This window comes from Haliotis cracherodii, unplaced genomic scaffold (assembly GCF_022045235.1).
Source record: "Haliotis cracherodii isolate W230 unplaced genomic scaffold, xgHalCrac1.p SCAF_3, whole genome shotgun sequence".
Lineage (NCBI taxonomy): Eukaryota > Metazoa > Mollusca > Gastropoda > Lepetellida > Haliotidae > Haliotis > Haliotis cracherodii.
The window spans coordinates 59,965,006-59,988,716 of NW_027266286.1; the positions used below are offsets into that span (position 1 = coordinate 59,965,006).

General features: G+C 40.7%; 2 protein-coding genes across 2 annotated transcripts in view; one reads left to right on the forward strand and one right to left on the reverse strand.

The window, feature by feature from the left end:
* Positions 1-23,711, reverse strand: part of LOC139475907 (midasin-like) — a 141,470-nt gene that overhangs the window by 39,280 nt on the left and 78,479 nt on the right. The window contains exons 48-56 of the mRNA XM_071259124.1: positions 22,700-22,838; positions 19,571-19,653; positions 8,509-8,633; positions 5,472-5,626; positions 4,873-5,177; positions 3,779-4,086; positions 2,201-2,347; positions 1,892-2,097; positions 573-969 (exon numbers count right to left, since the gene is read on the reverse strand). Coding sequence (XP_071115225.1) covers positions 573-969; positions 1,892-2,097; positions 2,201-2,347; positions 3,779-4,086; positions 4,873-5,177; positions 5,472-5,626; positions 8,509-8,633; positions 19,571-19,653; positions 22,700-22,838 — 1,865 coding nt within the window. The remainder of the gene's footprint in view (positions 1-572; positions 970-1,891; positions 2,098-2,200; positions 2,348-3,778; positions 4,087-4,872; positions 5,178-5,471; positions 5,627-8,508; positions 8,634-19,570; positions 19,654-22,699; positions 22,839-23,711) is intronic.
* The window catches only part of LOC139475906 (uncharacterized), a 38,327-nt gene continuing 28,905 nt past the window's right edge, over positions 14,290-23,711 (forward strand). The window contains exon 1 of the mRNA XM_071259122.1: positions 14,290-14,479. The gene's annotated coding sequence lies outside the window, so the exon portion shown is untranslated. The remainder of the gene's footprint in view (positions 14,480-23,711) is intronic.

The following is a 23,711-nucleotide window of genomic DNA, read 5'->3' on the forward strand; positions in this document are numbered from 1 at the left end:
AACGTGGGAGAAAAGCTCAAAGTGATACCATTAAAACATTTTGAAACCCAGATATGGTACAGGTAAACCAAAAAACACAATCAGGGTTAATCTGAGATTTGAACCCATTATATGGAAATCTTGGTGCGACTAAGGGAGGTAACTCTGAACGAGGCTTGCAGCTTCTTAATCACTGGGTCACATGTACACATAAACTAAGATATACATTCCAGAAAATGAACAAAGGAAGCTATATCCAATATAAGTCTTTTAGATATTTTAAAAGTGTTGTTCATAAACATACCATGTGCAGTTTTCAAAGATATCAAAAGTTCCAATACGCACCTGAACTTGGTCTGTGTGACATGACCAACATTGCAGTTATTTTCCAATGATTCAAAAGTACCACAGGAATACAACAAATTTTCAATAATACAACTTGGAAATCCATCTTGGATATCCCTGACAATGAAACAGTTTAATTTTTGTTCTCTCAAGATTTTCATGCACCTATTTTCATTCTTGACATAAAAAAACATTAAGGAAAAACATCACATGTTAATTCTTCAAACAGATCCAGTGAAGGCATGTACCTCATCTTGAAGATGCTCAAGCTTCACTGCCTGCTTCTCTACTGGATCAACAGGTCCTCTGGGAGCCAACAGGACCATGTGCGACAGACCCACATAGACCAGACCCCGCCCGATGTTGCTGAGACTGTCCCCACCATCGTCCTGGGTCAGGTCATGCAGGATCTCACAGCTTCTGTGGAGGACGGGCACAGCTGCCGGGTCTATGGAGTCGGTCACGCACTGGAGGCAGCTGTGTGCCCGTCTGATCACAGCAGACGTCAGCGCCGTCTGCTTCACTGATGACTGCAGCTCATCGAAAACTGCTGCATACTGGACTCTGTCAGCTGGTGTCAGTAGCGATTTGATGGAGTCCAAGAGATGGATGAAGCTTCTGAACAAGTATTTACTTTTCTGGTTTCTGAAATAAATGTATACATACAAACTAGGTCTGGGTAACTAGATGGGTAACTCGGGTACTCGGGTTGGGTGGGTACTGAGTAGGACCCGGGTACCCACAGGACTACCCAGACCCGTGGTTATATTGTTTAATGACAAAAATGGAATATTGCTGACTGGAGTGGGTGAGTGACTTGGGTTTAACACCGCTTTTAACAGTATTCCAGTTATATCGCGGCGTGTCAGTTTAATGTGGGAGGAAAGCCCGAAGTGATGCAGGTCTCATACGTTTACCACTTCGGTGAAACCCACAAGCACGGGTATGGCGCTGACAAACCTAGAAACATAATTGGGGCAAACCGGGATTCAAACCCATAATCATAGGTTTCTGGCGTGCCCAAGAGACACAACTCTGCACAGCGAATCGCGGCGCCTTAGACAACTGGGCTGCCCGTGCCCCTCAAAAATTATCTGGAACTCCATGAGTACACTACAAGTCACTAATGTTCGCATTTCTTTCTGACTACGCACCAATTCCTTCAGACTTTCATATGTTTGAATAAAGATAAAAGTTCATTCAACTTCAGTGTATGGATGACCAGATCATTTTATATGTGTATCTACATACATTTTGTCAAGGGATACGGTCAAACTATTCCCAATCGGAGATTATGTATCCATCTCTTGAGAGCTACACTGGGTACCCAGGTCAGGTAATAAGGGAGTGGGTGCCCGGGTAGTAAATTTGGACTTGTCCCAGCCCTACTACAAACTGACTCTGGACAATGTATCTGTTGTTGCAACTAGTTTTGACACTGTTCCACATATAATAGGCACAAGGGAGCAGTCCAAATCAGGGAACACATCATGCAACATTTGTTACATGGACACAATCAACTCCAAATTTAGGACACAAGTTCCGAGTCTCCACAATCTGTACTTACTTGACACTTCTCTCTGGACAGGCTAAGATAGAAGCATGACTCCACACATGTTGCCGGATCAACTCCAACACTCTCAGCTGATAGTCGAAGTGTTTCAGGGGGACATCTACAGGCAGACACTCAGCCTCACTCTGGCAGCTGTGGTCACGTGACAACAGACTGAATGCAAAATAGGAAACAGCCGATGTCTGGAACATTCCTGGACCCTGAAAAGATAAGATACGAGGATGTCATGTCAAATTATTTGAGTCAGAAATTATGAAAAGAAAGTTGAAATGGTACTGAAATATATTGTCCAATGAGGCTTACCAGTGAAAGTTCTGTTTCTGTTTCTGCTTGATCGTCCTTTGTTTTATTCCACTGTAACCACTGGCGACAGTTCCTGGAAGCTGTGCTACTCCACAGCATATCCAGGATACTCTTGGAGAACGTCACATCTCGGCCTGCATCTTGTTCCTGACAAAGAACAGAATACATAAAATGTGAAAGTTATCTCTTATTCTTAATTTAATGACAAATTACTAAAAGCATTGAATTTTCAAAGATATTTCTCACCTTCATCCAATCACAAAATTTAAGCATTTTATGAATGACAATCAGCATTGCCATAATAAGCAAACTTTTAACTATACTACTCAAAAGAAGTTAAAGAACACCTGATTCTTTCATATGATTATGGTTTATCTGTTATAAACATGTCAAATTAACTATAGTCATATGAAAGAATCAGGTGTTCCTTAACATCTTTTGAGTAGTATGTGTCATGGAGGCCAATAATTTACGGAGTGTGAGCCCGGTGACCCAATGGTCGACAGCATGAGCCCTGACCCGTCCCACCACGGCTCATCAGCCATGTCTCAGCCATGTCTCCAATTGGCACCACTCAGACCTCATATTAGTCGGCTCGTACAAGTTTGTTTTTTTAAGATGCACTCAGCAATATTCCAGCTATATGACAGCAGTCTGTTAATAATCAAGTCTGGATCAGAGAGTCCAGTGAATGACATCAGGATATCATATACGCGGTTGGGTTGGTTGGTTGGTTGATTTGTTGTTTAACGCCGCACTCAGCAATATTCCAACTATATGACGGCGGTCTGTAAATAATCCAGTCTGGATCAGACAATCCAGAGATGGATATCATGAGCACCGATCCACGCAATTGGGATCGAACACATGTATCAACCAAGTCAGCGAGCCTGACCACCCGATCATGTTAGTCACCTTTTACGACAAGCATAGTCGCCTTTTACGGCAAGCATGGGTTGCTGAAGACCTATTCTATCCCGGAATCTTCACGGGTCATACGCAGTTGGGATACGATGACATACATCAACCAAGGCAGAGAGTCTTGACCACCTGATCCTGTTAGATGCCTCTTAAAAGAATCATGGGGTAATGAAGTCACCTATACTTCCGGATCAAATTGAGAAACTGTTCATGAATTACCGTATTCGACGTAATAAGCGCCCAGGGCGCTCTCAAAATTAGAAATAGGGGGCTCTTATTAGAATATTATTTTGGTGAGAAAAAAAAAACAGAGTTGAAAGATAAATTTCAGGGTTTTAGCCTGAAATGTTTATATACGACAGATGTATTTACCCCGAATTTAATTGCCCATAATTAAGGGTGCATGTAACACACAAGTGCGTATTATACACAAATAAATAAGTCTTGGGTACATTGATCAATCGGAAGGGGTGCTAATTGGGATTGTTCACTAGCCAATGTATTAGCACTTATTATGTCAAATACGGTAATCAAATGTTCAGAGAGTATTGTACTGAATCATGGTGTGGATTCACAGAAAGATGTGAAGACTGGGACACATGTGTATTTTCTCCTTCATAAATATGTCAGTTGTTCCTCAGCAATTTCCCATCTCACCTGTGTTTTCTTCATCAGCTCCAGGTGCAACAAAGTGTCAGGTGTGTAGTGAAGACAATAGTCCTGAAGGTGAGACAGGTGAGATGAGTCTGCTGGCACACCTGGTAGCAAACTCAGGTGAGACATCACACTCAGGTGTTCAAACAAGGGCCACAACTCCACACAGCCAAACGGCAGCATCGGCTCAGCAGTGGTCTCAGGGGCCGACGGGACATTGTCCGATGTCCACATGTCCGTGTCCGAGGTCAGATGCAGATTGTGGCACCCAAGACAAGTCCTCACCTTCTCAAACAAGTCTTCAATGTTCTCTAGAAATAGATCAAATATATACCTATTATGTGAAACTCAATTCTTTCTTCCATTTTCTTCATTTCACATTTCAAATTGCCTTGAACATAGGGAATAGAATTTGCTCTGTGCTCTTTTGCCCACGTTTTGTATAGGTGCATACACTGGTATCAGTGCACAGCGAAACAGAGATTATCATTACGTGTTACACAATCTAGCTATGAGATTGGCAGTCGCAATCCAATGTTGAATAGTGAGTAAGTGAGTTGGGTTTAACGCCGCTTTTTACAGTATTCCAGTTATATCCCGGCGTGTCAGCTTAATGTGGGAGGAAAGCCCGAACTGATGCAGGTCTCGGACGTTTATCACTTCGGTGAAACCCACGAGCACGGGGAAGGTGCTGACAAACCTAGACACATAATCGGAGTGAACCGGGTATCGAACCCACAATCAAGGGACGCAACTCTGCACAGCAAATTGTGGCACCTTAGACGATTGGGCCACCTGTGCGCCCCCCAGCCCCCAATGTTGAATACCCTACAAGATACATACAAGATGTTATTCCACATACTCCATACTTACTGCATATTAAATTTCATAATGATATATGCATAAATAGCTATGTAGTAAACAAAAATGACATTTTAAATATGGCTGCGTGGTGGCCTTGTATTTTAAGAGATCGTGAAAATTTAAACGTTAACGACAAAGGGACAGACAGTGCATCACGACTTTCAGTCAGGTGTGATGATAATACTAATCTCTTGTCATATCTATTCCATAACTCATCAAATCTTTAAACAAACCTGTTGTTGTTTCTGTATTTCTAATCAACCCTGAGAGTTCTAGTATTTGCTTCCGAACTAGGTAACCACTGCGAACAATGGCCTTGACCTTGTTCAGTACAACACCAGAGGGCGCCTCCTCATACACGCTCAAGAGGTTCACCAATGCCTGCAGCCTTCGCCTCAACATTGCGTCACATTCTGACATCATAGCAGCGGGGTGACCAAAGTCATTCCAGAATCTCTCAAACTGTTTGGCGGACATATTGTCTTGTCCAAGAGTTCGCTGGAGCTGAGTAACAGCTGATTGAAGCTTGGAAGATGAGCTGAAACAGACATTTATCTGTGTTATTTTGACCTCTTTTAATGATCAATGCAAATTGTGTAAGTTGAAGGATCCTAATCAAGGACCCTTTCAATCTTATTTTTCCAGAGAGTATTGTCAATTCTGATGTCAATTTAGACCATTGAAAACACCTCAGTGTTAATCTAGAACACCTATATACCTGGTGGATCCAAGATAAGAGATGGCACCTCAGTTTTAATCTAGAACATCTACTTACCCGATGGATCCAAGACCAGAGATGGCACCTCAGTTTTAATCTAGAACATCTATATACCTGGTGGATCCCAGACTTGAGAAGATTGCCAGCGTTTTGTTGTTGAACCAGTTCCAGTGTAAGGCGAGTTGACATGTGAAAGTCTGCAGTGTCATCTGCCGCCATCTTTGTGCCAAACACAGCAGACGGCACATCCAGGGCAGGCAGGACAGGATCTGGAAGAAATGTAAGGAAGTGTAGACTGGTAATGAAATGTCATACTTTCATAACATAGGTGACCCCTCTTAAATCATAACCTGTATCACCAGGACCCCATGTCAAAAGTCAATCATAGCGCTATAACTATCCTCGGGTGGGGAGTCCTGGGATGTGGGGGCCTGGGATGTGGGGGCCTGGGATGTGGGGGTTGTGGAGGGATATGGAGCCCTGGGATGTGGGGGCCTGGGATGTGGGGCCTGGGATGTGGGGGTTGTGGAGGGATATGGAGCCCTGGGATGTCGGAGCCTGGGATGTGGGGGCCTGGGATGTGGAGGGATATGGAGCCCTGGGATGTGGGGGCCTGGGATGTGGGGCCTGGGATGTGGGGGTTGTGGAGGGATATGGAGCCCTGGCATGTCGGAGCCTGGGATGTGGGGGTTGTGGGGGTTGTGGAGGCATATGCAGCCTTGGGATGTGGGGGCCTGGCATGTGGGGGCCTGGGATGTGGGGCCTGGGATGTGGGGCCTGGGATATGGGGGTTGTGGAGGGATATGGGGCCTGGGATGTGGGGGTTGTGGAGGGATATGGAGTCCTGGGATGTGGGGGCCTGGGATATGGAGCCCTGGGATGTGGGGGCCTGGGATGTGGGGCCTGGGATTTGGGGCCTGGGATTTGGGGCCCGGGATGTGGAGGATGTGGAGGGATGTGGGGGTTGTGGGGGTTGTGGAGGGATGTGGGGGTTGTGGAGGGATATGGAGGCCCGGGATGTGGGGGCCTGGGATGTGGGGGCCTGGGATTTGGGGGCCTGGGATTTGGGGCCTGGGATTTGGGGCCCGGGATGTGGAGGATGTGGAGGGATGTGGGGGTTGTGGAGGGATGTGGGGGTTGTGGAGGGATGTGGGGGTTGTGGAGGGATGTGGAGGATGTGAAGTGATGTGGGGCCTGGGATTTGGGGGCCTGGGATGTGGAGCCCTGTGATGTGGGGGCCTGGGATGTGGAGCCCTGTGATGTGGAGCCCTGTGATGTGGCGGCCCGGGATGTGGGGGCCTGTGATGTGGAGGCCCGGGATGTGGGGGCCCGGGATGTGGAGGATGTGGAGTGATTTTGGGGCCTGGGATATGGAGCCCTGTGATGTGGGGGCCTGGGATATGGAGCCCTGGGATATGGAGCCCTGTGATGTGGGGGCCTGGGATATGGAGCCCTGTGATGTGGGGGCCTAGGATGTGGGGGTTGTGGGGGTGCAGGATGTGGAGGCCCGGGATGTGCAAAGTCAAAGTTTCCTTTCAAATTGCATGACTAACTCTGAATCTGTTTGTAGTACTACATATCCAAAACATCAGCTCCCTGGGCTTCATGGTTTCTGAAAAAACTGATGCTTCAAAGTTTGTGTAACAGTTTCAACTTAAATTCAAGTCACGTCTTGGTCCTACATGTCTTCCTGAAGTTTCAAATCTATTATCTGTTTCAGGGAAGATTCTCAGAGTAATTAAAAGAAAAACATTAACCATTTCACTATCCTATCCACTAGCATGAACAAACCTAAGTTCCAGATTATTTTCACATTTCAATTACTGCATTTTTAAAAATTCAAGTTACAAGTTTATTTAACTCCATGAACAAATCTGAGTTGGACATTCCCCCAAATATCATACTTATCCCTTCAGCCAGTTAAGAGAAGAAGATATATCCAATGGGCAGACAGACAAGAGAAGGACAAACATTGCAAATTGCATCCCCAGTGAGCTAAGCTCATCAGCCTGAGCCAAAATTACAAGACAGTAATGTGTGGGTGTATAATTCATATGGACATTCTCTGTGAACCAAAATAATTTGTTCTGCCTTATAAATGAAAATGTAATGCAAATAGACAACATAAAATCCTGCCAAAAATTAAACAAGATTAAGAAACAAATATCAGTGCACAATTTTTCTTAATGTAATACAACATCTTGGCCTGATATCTCCCTGCTGCAGACCAGGAAACTATCAGGAAGTGTAGAGTAGCAGTCGAACGTCTTCCAGAGTCTCGGGGTCACAGAGGCTAACAAGAACAGCCATTCATCAAATAAATGGCATTTTGTTAAATGTCATGCAAAAATACCATCAAGATTTTCCTTCACATTGATTATTAATAACTTTGTTTCACCTAATTAAATTGCACATTCATTGATTTGCCCATGATCGGGGTCTGGTGCTTCCCGGTGCCTGGTCAGTGAGTCATTGGACACGGAACACGCAACTTGGGAATTCATACGTCGGAAATGTAAGTTAAACTATTCCTGAATTATGTGAAAATTAAAATGTAACTAGTGAGTGAGAGAGTGAGAGAGAGAGAGAGTGAGAGAGAGATAGAGAGAGATAGAGTGAGAGAGAGATAGACGTGAGAGAGTGAGAGAGAGACGTGAGAGTGAGAGAGAAGTGAGAGTGAGTGAGAGAGAGAGATGCAAGAGAGAGAGAAATAGAGAGAGAGAGAGAGAGAGAGAGAGAGAGAGAGAGAGAGAGAGAGAGAGAGAGTGAGAGAGATGTGAGAGTGAGTGAGAGAGAGAGAGATAAGAGAGAGAGAGAGAGAGAGAGAGAGAGAGAGAGAGAGAGAGAGAGAGAGAGAGGTCTCAACTCACTGAGAGAGATGAGGTGAGGTGTGAGTGAGGTGAGGTGAGGTGGTGAGGTGTGGTGAGAGTGAAGTGTGTGGAGTGAGTGAGTGAGTGAGTGAGTGAGTGAGTGAGTGAGTGCAACTTGTAGTAACATTCCAAAATATTACAGCAGTGAACACCCGAACGGGCCTCACACACTGAATACAGGAAAACTCCCACTCAACACAATGCAGAGATATGTGGGGGCAGATATGGACCTTCACTTTCTTCACTAACTCAATGTATTGTTTCAAAATCTAAGAACTCACCTTTGTAAATGTGGCTTCAGAAACAACATCCATCTTCTCAACAAGGGCAGACAACTCTGTCTCCATCTCCTCATACATGTTACTCAAATGCACAATGGCTGTAGATGTTGCGAATCCTTGTGATACTGCAAAATGAGAAGGATACCAATCACGAAGAACAAGGACCAGGAAACACAATTACTGACTGAAAATATAGTCACTTCAGGGATTTCTAGTTGCCATTCAACTGTTACTTCCGTTATTTTGTGTTGATCTATAGATCTAGCTCTAGCTCACCAATACATGGACTTATCAACATTAATATCTAAATCTTAGGCTAATGATCCATTACGGAGCCATTGGACAATTACAATTGACCTGATGTTGTTGTATTTTAAATAGGGGAGGCTACTCTTAATTAAATTCATTGTCATAATTAAAGGGGCACTGATCTCAAGCAATTCCCCGGGACTGGTTGTTGCCTTTGTTATTGTTTTTTCCCCGTGAGTACCCAGATGATACGCAACGCAACTGAGCGTGACAAGAGCCTGGGCTACCGTCTGCAAGGACAGCTAAATAAACTTGGAAGCAATATTTGTTTTATGCATTTTTTTAACACTGATTGGTTAACCGTGATCAATAAAGATTTCGACAAAGGGCGCATGTTAATTAATTTCTTCAGCCTAAAAAGACAAAAAGAATGGCGAAGCTCGTCGGATGTCGTCGTTTGGAAATACCCCAGATGGTTATAGTTTAATAATAATAAAAAGTATCCATGCAGTGAAAGCATTTTCCGATTTCGAATTGCGTGGATAATACGATTACTACTCCCTTGTTGTCACCCACGTTTTCTGGTATAACCCTACACTTGTGTATTTGTTGTCATTCACTTGATGCTCAGTTAATGAATTTATTATGTAAAATTATTGGTAGCACCACTCAGAATACCTGACAAAGGTTCCCATTTGGCATTTATCGTGTCTGGGGTAATTATTTAATCTAAATCCAGGTTTGAAGTGAGGTGAAATGTGTGTTATGTAATATGCAGGTGGCAGCCCATCAAGAGATGAATGATCAGTTGATTTACATTTTTGTAGATCAACGGATCGTTCCTAGTCATCAAAGGATTAACAGAAAATATGTTGATTGAATAATCAATGTTATCTTGCACAGTTGATATGTCAAAAGTGAGTGTTTACATGTCTAGGTTTACCAAGGGAAACAAGGGGAATACACTCATACCATGGCGTGAAGTGACGATTTTAAAACAACATACTTTGTTCAAAGGGTAAACCTATAATACGTTGATTGATTGCTCATTGTTATCGAACTCAATGGATTTTTTTAGGAACCGTGGACTTTATGAAAATAGTTGTCATGTGGGTTTTTTCAGCCGACCCTTGAGACTTGACACCTATGTGAAACACCTGAAACAATCTAAGTGATCAGTTGAGAAACGAACACGGGTAATAATATCCCGAAATGATATATATATATTTTAAAATATTTGATTATTACAGAGACACGTGACATCAAATAAGTTTCTTTGTACATCTGCAGACGTGTGGGATATTGTTCCTTTGTGTGGATATTCACGGACTCATTCCTCGAACAAGGAAGCTGCCTAAAATTATACCCATAAATTTGGTAGTTTGTAATTATGATATTTGCATTTTGTTTTCCTTCATTATTGTAGCATTGAACAGATTCATTCCTGTTCCTCTACGTCTTGGTTGGAAAATTCTTCAATGCGGGAGAGACGTTGTTTTCACAAGTCGTTTCCTTTGTAAGCATGTATATATTACAGTCAATTTGTAAAATGTGATTCTCTCAGGCAATTTATAAAATGCGTAAATATTTCAGTCATTTTGACTGAAAAATCTGTCCATTTCTTTAACAGATTGACTAAAATTGATTAAGACAATCAAAAGGGTCTAAAAACATCACAATAGATTATTATGTAGGATTAGAAGCCAAACAAAATAGAAATGTACTTTTCATCGTAACATTTTCAGTCTCTTGGTGATGATATAACAGATAAAAATGTTTGGAATTCGTTGTCATAATAATACAGATGGACATAGTTTTCAGTCAATTTGTAAAATAACTGAATATTTAGGTGTTTAATAAATTTCCTAAGTGAAAGTTTTGGACATTTTGACTGTAAAAACATAAACACGATAAAATAAGCAATGCTCAGGAGAAATATTTACTTTGTGTTGCAAGTCAAAATAGTGTAAACGAAAATCTCACAATTACCAAGCAAGTGACTTATCAAAACTTCGTCACCATTACCGATGCTACCCACAAAGATACCTACATTTCCTTATTATTTCCAAAACTGTATTTCATTTTGTTGATCAATGTGACCATACACCCCTTATACTATCAATAAAAGTGACAAATGCTATGAATTGCCCAGCACAGGTCGCGAACTAGTCTAGATTTCTGCTATACCATCCGGGTACTGACGGGAAAAAACAAGAACAAAGGCAACAACCAGTCCCGTGGAATTGCTTTAGATCAGTGCCCCTTTAACATGAAAGCCTAATTAACACTGGCTAATTCTCTACCAGACAATCAGAATGTGTGTTTCTTGAGCCCTCTGCTTAAACGCTCGTAATAATGAAGACTGGTGGACCGAAAGCAAGAATGTCAAGTTGTTTTCGTACATTTCGATAGTTAATTCAGAGCAACATTGTAAAAGGTCCTTCAACACTGTGAAGGAGTATAACTGTCATGTCTGCCAATCACTGTAGGCGACCTGTTGTACTGTGTTCTCGGCAAAGCTAACATCGAGAATGTTCCCATAGAAACAGTAGTGTGCTTCAGAAGAAAAACACAAACTTGGAAATAATGAGGATATTTCAAGCCCTTTGCACATGCTGGAAACTTTAAATATGTGAGTCGGTGTTGAGAATATGAACTTGACAGTTTCTGATCTTTGACATGGTGATGAATATTGTTCAAGTTCGACTAAATTCAACAAATTGATGATAAATGTTAAACATGGGATAGACATTAATTCTTTCATAACTGCATTTATTGAGAATTCTAAGAATGCTTCCCTTGAGCACTGGGACAAGTGGGTTTTTCAACTTGGCGGCCACATCAGTGGAGGGATTTCGGAACAAGCTACTTATGATGGACAGGGCACAACAGAAGACAGACACAAGACGATGGAAGACATACCACGACAAAATCACCTGACTTTCACTTGACTATTGAATGACTTTTTACAGTTCACAGAAAACCCCGAAGAAAGATAACCAATTGTCTAAGTCTCTTGTACCAGGTACATGGCAGTCAAGTTATTTACACATTACAACAGCATCCACTCAATCTCCATACTGTACTATACTACTCGAAAAAAGTAAAGGACCACTTGAATCTTTCAGTTTACTATAGTAACTATACCATTAATTACAGTATTATGAAAGAATAAGGTGGTCCTTACTTTTCTTGAGTAGCATATACTATCCTTATATGGATACATGTCTTTTCATGGGAAGGACCAGTTCATATGAACAAGTACCGTTACCCTGGTAATTAGGGTTTTAAAACACCAGACCTGTCAACCCTGGGGTTATTTGACCTTAAAACTGATGGAGATTTGACCTAAAACTGGTGGAGATTTGACTTTAAACTAGGGGTGATTTGACCTAAACTGTGGGAGATTTGACCTTAAACTGGGGCAGATTTGACTTTAAACTGGGGGAGATTTGACCTTAAACTGGGGGTTATTTGACCTTAAAACTGTGGGAGATTTGACCTTAAACTGGGGGAGATTTGACTTTAAACTGGGGGTGATTTGACTTTAAACTGGGGAAGATTTTTAAAATAGTGAAGATAAGAAGTTAATTTTCAACTTTTATTTTTATCAATTTTATTAAGAAAACAAAATATTTTAAAACATTAAATGTTAATAACACGCGTGTACTTTTTTTCTTAAGAGGGTAGCTAGGCAGAGACTAAGAGACTTTTTGGTCATCACATTTTACATACTGTTTTCCTTGCTATCATATGGAGACTAATTTACTGAGCAGATTATTTTATTTCATTAATATATCTTCAGTTTGGACAATGAGAATTTATGACTAATCCTATTATTCACTTCACCCTGACTGTTTCTATGATTGTCAGCACCAGGACTGGTTTCATCAATGTGGTGACCATTAAGGCCGGCCTCACTTTGGACTACATGACTGAGGTACTGTTCAAGGAACACTAAATCAAACTCACTCTTCCAGCGTAAAACTGGGTGGGCATTTAGACCCTTGAAAAATGATAATCAAATTCTGGCATGCTGTTCTCTCGAAATAACATGCCAGCTTTTCATGGGATGCAAAATGATAGTAATCCCTTTATAGCCATGGAAAGACAATTGTACCTTAGAAGTATCCAAAACTTTGTAAAGCTATTAAATTAATTCCTCCCAACAGGACGAATACTCAGTCACCCCCAATACTCCTCAGTGGTTGGTGATGTTGCGTTCAGCCGATGCTACAAGCACACCATCACATCGGGAACCCTCCAGACAAATCAAAATCCTCACCATGAGACCTCATTTTATCTTCTAAAATATTCTTTCAATTAACCCCGAAGAGCGACATGTCACTGAATTCTATAATCATTGTAGCTGAATCGGAAATCAATCCTCCCCCTCATCTGCTGCCTAATCTAGTGAGCACACCACTGGTGCTGAACAAATATCAAAGGAAACCATTCCCCCCTTCCCCAGATGAGAAGTTAACTTTTCCAACAACATCAGTAGTTAGACGGCAGGTGAGATGTTACCACAAATGTACTCGAGGAAAGTACGAGACGTATTGACCAACTGCCGCCCGCCGGTACAGCTGGCACATGCCGATCGCACCAATTAACATCCATGTTCAACATGATCCTAACCTGCAGGGGAGATGTTTTTACAACCCGAATGTCATTTCTATTAGTTCAGTGGATTTAAATTGACAAACGCAAAAAATCCTTTCAATAAGTGAAGCATCTTTGAAGAACCTACAAATAGCTTCTATCAATATTATAGCGTTTACTTTCTTTCTTGATGCAAGGACGTGAGAAGGGTTGTTGGAGTGAGGAAATTAATACATTGATTATGTGACAACTGACAGGGACGAACAGGAACAAGCACGACAATTAGCCCGAGGACACTGCCCCACTTTAATGGATCTCTACACACTACTTCCAAATACATGCCTTCCTACAATGCGGGACTGTTGCATTCAGGATGCTGCTGAAAATAACATATCCACTGGCGCTGAAGTGCCGAATTCCAGTAAAAGAAAAGCCTAATTTGCCGAGAACAAGAATATCTCTTCTAGAGTGCCCAGCTTTTATGGCAAACAATTTGATTTTCTCCATGATCTCAAAACTCAGCTGTGCCCAGGTCGTGCTCAATTCAATCTTGCTAATCGTGTGATTGGTTCATCTTGCTCGCTCAAGTCATTAAGATCTTATTGACGTTTTGCAATCAATTCAGTAGGTAGTGAATGGCCGATATTTAAACTTGTATACATCAGTGCAACTTGGAAGGCGAGAGATAGCTCGAAGAAAATTGAATACAACAATGGCTCAATCAGGATTAGGTACGGATGTCTTCAAGACGATTCCTACATGATTCTCTCCCGACAGCACGCAGGCAGCAAAATAAAAATTCGACATTAATGCAAATAGCGCCACGCGTAAGTTGGCCAGATTACCTGCGCTACACTCGTGTAATCACGTTTATTGAGTGGTATCACAAGCATCGTTCCAGCGAACAGCCCTTCTCTCCACCAATCTCATTACAGAAGGCGAGGAGCATGTATTAAGACACCATTGGCTAAAGGTAAATCACTTCAACACACGCAAGTTGAGCAACTTCCACAATCAATAGGCTTATCTGTCCGTGATTTGCAACAAAGTGGACATCCAGGAGTTTGATCCGTGTGGAGGAATACCGTCAGAGCTGCCACCATGTACCACAAGCCAGCAGGTAAGTCCTACCTCTCATCCCTCACACCAAGAAGTTACAAACTAGTTCTATGATTGGACCTCTATGTGATACGGCATGATATGTCACAGCCAGTCGGGAATAACTAGATTATTGTACCAGTGTATGTTATGTACATATAGAAGATATCGGCTCGGGGTGTAAGAACTGCACCGACTTATTGAAGAATCGGATCAATGACTATTGGATAGCTATTTGTTGTTGTATTATATGCCACTCAACTACAGATTATCTATAATAATATGAACCTATCAGGCGTTATTTAACTTCTTTTGAGAAGTGTACGTTATAAAATCAACCTCAGTTATGTCAACTATGTATGTCAATGTAATAGGCATGAATGTCCTGTCACATATTTATTCAAAATATACTCAAACAATACTTACTGAACAGTATGGATCTTTATCATATTACATAGCGAGTTAGAGTATATAGTAAGAGAACTGATCCACATAATATTCAACAAATAGATCAAGACAAGTTGGCAAGAAATGGCAAGTGTATATGTATGTGTGAGTATGGTCTTAAATCATGTGACATAAGCTGTACCCATATGAGCTGAGAATCAAACTTTACCATGAGTGGGTTGAGTTGTGGATGCACCCGCTCACCTACCCTACCTCCTGTTATGTGTATTACACTAACCTTCACCTCCGTGTTCTGTACATACTCATCATTATTCTTTTGTTACATTTGATATAAAAAAATATCTAACAGAAATGGGGATCTAACTTCATACATGGCAAGACCCAGCCCTTGTCTCCTATATTTTAGGGTGAGCGAGACTTCTACCAAAAAACAACTTGTTCTCCCAATCACCAAATGTTCTTCTACACGTCACCAGCATCTGGACAAATTGGGCCCGATGATAAAAGCCATATATCTATATCAAATCTTAATATTTTGTGCTCCAAAGCTTTTAGACTGATAAGTTTTGTGTAGTGACCAAGACTATGAATGCTTGATGTCAATCCTGTGCCCAATATTGCCAACAATTCAATTTGTGGAGCTGGCTGTTCACAAGCTGCTCTATGTATGCGAGTGGAGGGAGCAGTTATTCGTTGTATCAAGGGAGCAGCGTGTCTCATCACAATCTTCATGTTGTACTAGTCGACGTGAAGGAAATTACACTGACCAAAGGGAGATTTGTTTGCTTCTTCAATCTAATCTGATCAACCTCTTAAGTACACCCTTTTAACTTTAATTGAAATTGATAGCATGCAATAAATAGTCACCAAGCTCCACCTCGACGTTCATCTGAATGGCAAGTGAATTTAGTGAAGTTAATTTTTGTGCGTTCAGTCAGACATTTCAAATCAATCTTCCTACAATTTGTATTTTTTTCACTTAAAGGTCAAATAGAAAACCCATTAATTTTCACAGTCATGTTGAATAAGTTCAACAAAAATGAAAACTTTCACTTAAAATCATAACTTCAAATGATATCTTAATCGAAAACAATTTTTCAACACTCATTGCAAATCAACAAGGCCTGCCATTCATAATCACTTTAAATATTTTTGAAAAATATTATTGATTTGTACATCATGTCTGCCGACTCGCAACCATAGTGAACATGTTCCAAGCAATTTGTTTAAATGTCTCTTCCAGAGATATATCATTTTTGCTCTAATGCAGCAAATTTCCTGAGGTTATTTCTTGAGAGTAAAAGCAAATGTCACTTCAGGGAAATTATAAGAGAAAAAATTGTTTTAAAGTGACTTTAGCTCCCAACTAAAACGTAAACTTTAGAACCAAGATATCTTGTTCTGTGGTTGAGAAGCATGGAGTGAATGAGTGAGTGAGGGGGTGAGTGAGGGAGTGAGTGAGTGAGTGAGTGAGTGAGTGAGTGAGTGAGTGATGGGGTGAGTGAGTGAGTGATGGGGTGATGGGGTGAGTGAGTGAGTGAGTGAGGTGTTATGCTGCCTGCAGCACTATTGCAGCAGCGTCACAATAGGGCAGCAAGAATAGATTGTACATGAGATATATTTGTCACATGTAGGAATCAAACCCGTGTCTTGCCCTCAGTAAGGACATCACCCACTGGGCTACTCCAATAAGGTTCAGTACACACGGTAAACCAATCACAACTAAACTGCAAGAAAATGACATTTCTAAATTTGCCTTATAAATCTCATGTTAAAACAAATGGACAAGCTAGTCCTCTCTCACTTCCGCATCAGATCAGCTCACTCCACATTCGATTGAAGTCAGTAGAACTATAGAATTCAAAGAACAGCCAAGCTACACCAATAAATAAACACATTACTTCTTCTCATATCTTACATTCCATAGAAAAGCTGAATAAACAAACAGAATATTTTCTGCCATAAAGTATTTTTGTGTCATGGTGAAAATAAAAAAAAATGTTTTATGAATGTTCATCACGTCATGATGGATACTAAAGCGCTAGAAAATGGGTGATATAAATACATGTATACCCTAAAATAACCTGCACACATTCCCATGTGTAAATAATGTTCGCATCTACACAGCAATCCTTTGCTAAGCACACAGCCTCAAGTGCCATTGATGCGTGATTGTCATGCAGTTAACAGTCGCCATGTAGCCTCAATAATCACACACGCCATCATTACAGAGAATCCTTCTAGTTCACTATTCATAGAAAACTTCAACTTTCATAAAAGACAAGGTAAAAGTGCCCCTGGCCCCAGTAAACTCATCACTGCTGAGGGCGTAGAGCTCCCATAAAGCTGGAATCAATAGCCTAGTCAACATTCACAGACCTCGGGACATTGCCTGCGGAACTTATTCATAAATTTGTCGCCTGCTTACCCCCTGCTGTGTGTTCTTGCCAATGTATTCATTCACCAGATAATTGCCTTCAAATTAGCTGTCGCGGTGTCAAATTGTTCATCTAGTTGGTTTATAACATGATATAAATCACCGAACATGCATTAAGCACCTTAATATCATGCATAGGATCTTTTACGGCTTATTCATCATTTCCAGGCTGCGTCAAAGCCACAAAAATATTCCCAAATCACCTTAGAATGCGCAAACAAACTGCTGTGGCATAAAGATTTGGACAATGCAGGATGGCTAAAAACTCAAGACTTGTCAAATAGATGAAGATGAATCTTTAATTTTCTCATTTAATCTTAAGAAAAACGAACTGAGAATGCATCCGACAAAGCCCTTTCTCTTCTCTCTCTGGGCAGACAGGAGGAATATCAGTTCAGAAACTCAGTTCAGATAGCTTTGAGGATTGTTCAAAAAGATCTGCACTGTTAAACTCAGGAGCTGACAACTAGTGCTTTAATAAGCTTTACAAATAGGCCAAAGCAAGCTTTACAGATAGGCCCAAACAAGCTTTACAGTGAGTTACAATTTAACGTCACATCGGCAGTATTGCAACCATATCGTGACTTTACAAAATAGGCCCAAGCAAGCTTTACAAATAGGCCCATCCAAGCTTTACAAATAGGCCCAAGCAAGCTTAAGAGATAGGCCCATTCAAGCTTTACAAATAGGCCCAAGCAAGCTTAACAAATAGGCCCATCCAAGCTTTACAAATAGGCCTAAGCAAGCTTTACAGATAGGCACATCCAAGCTTTACAAATAGGCCCAAGCAAGCTTTACAGATAGGCACATCCAAGCTTTACAAAAAGGCCCATCCAAGCTTAACAGATAGGCCCATCCAAGCTTTACAGATAGGCACATCCAAGCTTTACAGATAGGCCCATCCAAGCTTAACAGATAGGCCCATCCAAGCTTTACAAGTATGCCCATCCAAGCTTTACAAATAGGCCCATCCAAGCTTTACAGATAGGCACATCCAAGCTTTACAGATAGGCACATCCAAGCTTTACAAATAGGCCCAAGCAAGCTTTAAAAAAAAGCCCAAGCAAGCTTAACAGATAGGCCCATCCAAGCTTTACAAATAGGCCCAAGCAAGCTTAAGAGATAGGCCTATCCAAGCTTTACAAATAGGCCCAAGCAAGCTTAACAAATAGGCCCATCCAAGCTTTACAAATAGGCCCAAGCAAGCTTTACAGATAGGCCCATCCAAGCTTTACAAATAGGCCCATCCAAGCTTTACAAATAGGCCCATCCAAGCTTTACAGATAGGCCCATCCAAGCTTTACAAATAGGCCCATCCAAGCTTTACAGATAGGCACATCCAAGCTTTACAAATAGGCCCATCCAAGCTTTACAGATAGGCACATCCAAGCTTTACAGATAGGCACATCCAAGCTTTACAAATAGGCCAAAGCAAGCTTTAAAAATAAGCCCAAGCAAGCATAACAGATAGGCCCATCCAAGCTTTACAGATAGGCACATCCAAGCTTTACAGATAGGCCCATCCAAGCTTTACAGATAGGCCCAAGCAAGCTTTACAGATAGGCCCATCCAAGCTTTACAGATAGGCACATCTAAGCTTTACAAATAGGCCCATCCAAGCTTTACAGATAGGCACATCCAAGCTTTACAAATAGGCCCATCCAAGCTTTACAGATAGGCCCATCCAAGCTTTACAAATAGGCCCATCCAAGCTTTACAGATAGGCACATCCAAGCTTTACAAATAGGCCCATCCAAGCTTTACAGATAGGCACATCCAAGCTTTACAGATAGGCACATCCAAGCTTTACAAATAGGCCCAAGCAAGCTTTACAGATAGGCACATCCAAGCTTTACAAATAGGCCCAAGCAAGCTTTACAGAGAGGCACATCCAAGCTTTACAAATAGGCCCAAGCAAGCTTTAAAAATAAGCCCAAGCAAGCTTAGTAGATAGGCTAGAGGCAAGTTTTAATTATAAATAGGCCCAAGCAAGCTTTGCAAATAGGCCCAAGCAAGCTTTACAAATAAGCCAATGCAAGCTTTACAGATTGGCCCAAGCAAGAAATGGGCCAAGGCCAAAGGTTGAGACTAGGAAAGCCCAATGTACCGGTAGTTCAAAGGTAGGGCTGAGGAACATCCACATACATACAACAAATTCTGCAACAATTTCTTTAGCCACATGATTACATTGATAGCGTCCAGATGGGCAGGATTTGACTTTATATCAAGATAGTGTTGCTCACTGTGCGCGTAAAGTGTGTATCTCACCTGTGTGTTGGAGGCCGGAGAGTGTCTCCACCATCGGCTGCAGGTCTCGGAACACCAGCGTCAGGTGGAGCAGTAGACACACCCTGCAGGAGGCAATATGAAGCGTATACCATAGGCACTCAAATATATATGTATACAAATATATACCGTAACACTCACACACTACATGAACTACTCATATCCCCCACCAATATGACATTTCTGGTTGTGTGCAAGGCATTAGTCCTCCGGAGATGAGTACTACCGCCATTTTCAGTCTAAGTCAAAGTCAATGCTATGGAAACTTGAAATTTTTTATTTTTTTTAAATCCCAATCTATCAAAAGGCACCAGTTTACCACTAGACCTATCTATGTGCCAAGTATGGTGAAGAAATATTGTATGGTTTCCAAGATCTGCTCCGGGAACGACACTACCACCATTTTCAGTGTAAGTCAAAGTCCTTGCCATGGAAACTCAAACATTTTTTTTTTTTTTTAAATCCCAAATTATCAAAAAGCACCAGTTCACCACCAGACCTATCTATGTGCCAAGTTTTGTTAAGATATCTCTTATGGTTTTTTAGTTCTGCCCAGAAACAAAACGTGGCGGCCGGACAGATGGATGGAAGGGCGGAAAGATGGATTCAGAATGAACAGCACCCATTCCTATATCCCCCTTCTACTTTGTGGCGGCAGATAATAACCTAAATACATGTGTGTAACACAGACAGAATAGACCTTAAACACTTACATCATGTACATGGGTCTTGAATTCATAATTACAGAAAAATAATAATAATAATAATATAAATAATTTAATAGAAGCTGTGTCTTTTGGAAATGAAATAACTACATATATAAACTACTCAAAAGAATTTAAAGAGTACCTGATTTTTTCATATGACCATAGTTAACCTGTCATGACATGACAGATAAGCCATAGTCATATGAAACAAGTTTTTGTTCTTTAACTTGTTTTGAGTAGTATATCATAACAATCAGATATTTTTTAAACAATATCATACAATGAACACTGAAATTAGCAACAGTGACATTCTTCAGTCATGTGAAAACCCAAAACTGCCGCAATTAGGAACATCTAGGATAATTGGCGTCTAAAATGAAAAAAATTTTAAAAAGATATAGTAATTAATATCAGTACATAACAGTATTAGTATTACATTTTATCACAAAAACTCCTCAAAACCTGACTTAAACTAAAACAAATGACCAATAGTACATTATTAATAAGTTATGTACCAGTATACGACCACGACTGTCACAAGGTCAATATTTAGCTCAAATTACAGGCAATGTTTTTTGGACAAAATGTGTAATATATTTAATTAATTCGTAATGGCTGAATTTGGTTCAAAAGATCCTAATGATTCTACCAAACTCATAATGGTTGTCCTTTCTGGATTGTGTCTCCATCATCTTGGTTAATTCCCAACGTTCTAGAAATCAACGTTATCTAGCGGTCTTGTCCATTATCATCATCACAAAACAGTTCCCCAAACAACCACACAGTCCCAATGTTGTAACACAGATCTGCCTGGATGGTCAGTGTGAACCTGTAAGGTGGGGGGACGGACATTTGCCACGCTTCGATCTGGCCACTACATGCTTAATTACCTCACTTGCCACGACACCCGTCACATAATACGTGGCTACTTCATTTACAGCGGTTTCTTCCGTGAACCGACTTGAGACAAATCAGGTATCCCAGTCATAATTTCTGCTGACTGGTTCTATTCCTTGACACACTACTGCATCTGACTGTTGCAAATGGAGGCTCTAATTAACTACATCCTGACCACAGACAAATATAATCTAATTGGTCGTCCCTTCTACTCCGAGCTCTCTCCCATTGATGTCATTATGGAGCGCTGTAGTCTGGACGGCGGTCATTAAGTCACACAGCATTATTACACCTCTGATGATGTACATTTTGTAATGATACTCTAGTCTTTCTCCATTATAAATGGTTGATTGAAAAAGACACCAAAATAAAACATACATCGTAACAAATACTACTTAAATGAAATTCAGGAGCAGCCGATTCTTTCATATTACTATAGTTAATCGATCATGGCATGATTACTTATAGTAATGTGAAAGAATCTGGTGGTCCCCGACTTTATGTGACTTACATATAACTTTTTAAACTTTTTAAATCTTCAGGAGCCTTAAGCAGTTAAGTATAATTACAATTGTTCTCTCAATTTCATTGATTCAAATGTTGGTTGGTTTGTTGTTTAAAGCAGCACTCAGCAATATTCCAGTTATATGATTGCGGTCTGTAAATAATCGAGTCTGGACCAGACAATCCAGTGATTAATATGATGAGCATCGATCCATGCAATTGGGATAGATGACATGCATCAACCAAGTCAGCGAGTCTGACCATTTGATCCCGTTAGTCGACTTTTGTTGCTGAAAACCTCTTCTACCCCGGCATCTTTACTGGTCTTCATTCAAATGTACCCAAGACACATTTTAGTATCATAAGTACAGTAAACTATGGTTATAACGACCTCCAAAGAACCAGTAATTTTAGTTTGTTATAACCGTAGTTTGTTATATGCATATATACAGCATGTAAACAGAAAATGGATGAGAACCCAAAACATTTAATTATATCCGTCAGTTCGTTATAAACATAGTTTACTGTATACACTATAGGAATATTTTTACAAAGAAAAGAAAACATAATTTTAAGAACTTATTTTTATCAGGATTTTCATCACAAACACAGAAATTCTTCTACCAAACATTTTGATAATAAATTTTAAAAAAACATATCAATAAAAAAGTAACTTTTCCTCTCAAAAAATACAAAATCTCAAATTATCAAACATCCTTAAAGGGAGACTAATCGCTTCCTGTCCAGCTCGAAGTGTGAGGACGTGACATGTGTGAAACCGAGACATTGCTACTGTGTTATTGCAGTAGTACTTGATAGACGTACATCATATATTTAGCATTAGCTGACAAACAAAGCTGGTGTTGTATGACATTAATCTCACATGCTGGGACTGCCTTATTTGACCAGAACCAAACTCCCCTTTAAGACAGTCAATAAACTAATTTCAAAGAATAAAAGATCTGGACACATTAAACCACTGGTAAGTGTCGTTTAGACTCACTTGTATGACAAAGTGTGTAGATTGTCAGTGAGCTGGTTCCAGTCCTGGTCTCCCCCGGGGCGTCGTTGACGTTGGAGATGCTGCAGCAGATGGGGGTTCCACACGACGTGCCACGGCTGATCCACCAGGACGGAGTCCACTGAAGTAACAGAAACATAAACTTCTGTAGACTACTGTCATTTAATGATAATCATGATGATGACGACGTTGACAACTATGCTGCTGCTGCTGCTGCTGTTGCTTGATGATGACAATGACGATACGTGGACTGTTACGAATATTCAAGCCTCTTCCTTTTAATTGGTCAAGTAGTCAGTGAAAGCCGCCTCTACACAGCTATAACATTAGTTATAACTTTTATAAAATGAACTGTCGCTATTTAGTCATATTTGGGACATCTGCTTCAGAAAATATCAGCTTCTTAGCAGATCTAGATAATCCCTTATTACAATATTAAAACACTGCAGTGACTGTAGTTCAACACAGGGGACAGGGCTTAAGTGTCCTGGTCTGAGTGAAAAATACAAGCTTTACTTCCCAAGATTATCTAAATTTTCAGTTAATTTCTAAGTCAAATTAATTGCAAATTGAGACCAGTATTCAATATGACATGCCTTATTATCACATACCATCCCCATGAAATCAATATCAATTACAACCAAATTTAAGACGTGACACTCCTAATGCAATTGCTGTTTAATTTATCAGACATAATTGGCTGTTTCCGTTCCTCTCCCCTGGCAGATGAGATGCATTCATAGAGAGAGTGGTTTCTTCACTGACAACTAAGAGGCTTTGATACATGTCACAAATACAACCATGGAACATTGTATACAACCATGGAACATTGTATATCACAACCATGGAATATTGTATACAACCATGGAACATTGTATATCACAACCATGGAATATATTGTATACAACCATGGAACATTGTATATCACAACCATGGAATATTGTATACAACCATGGAACATTGTATATCACATCCATGGAATATTGTATACAAC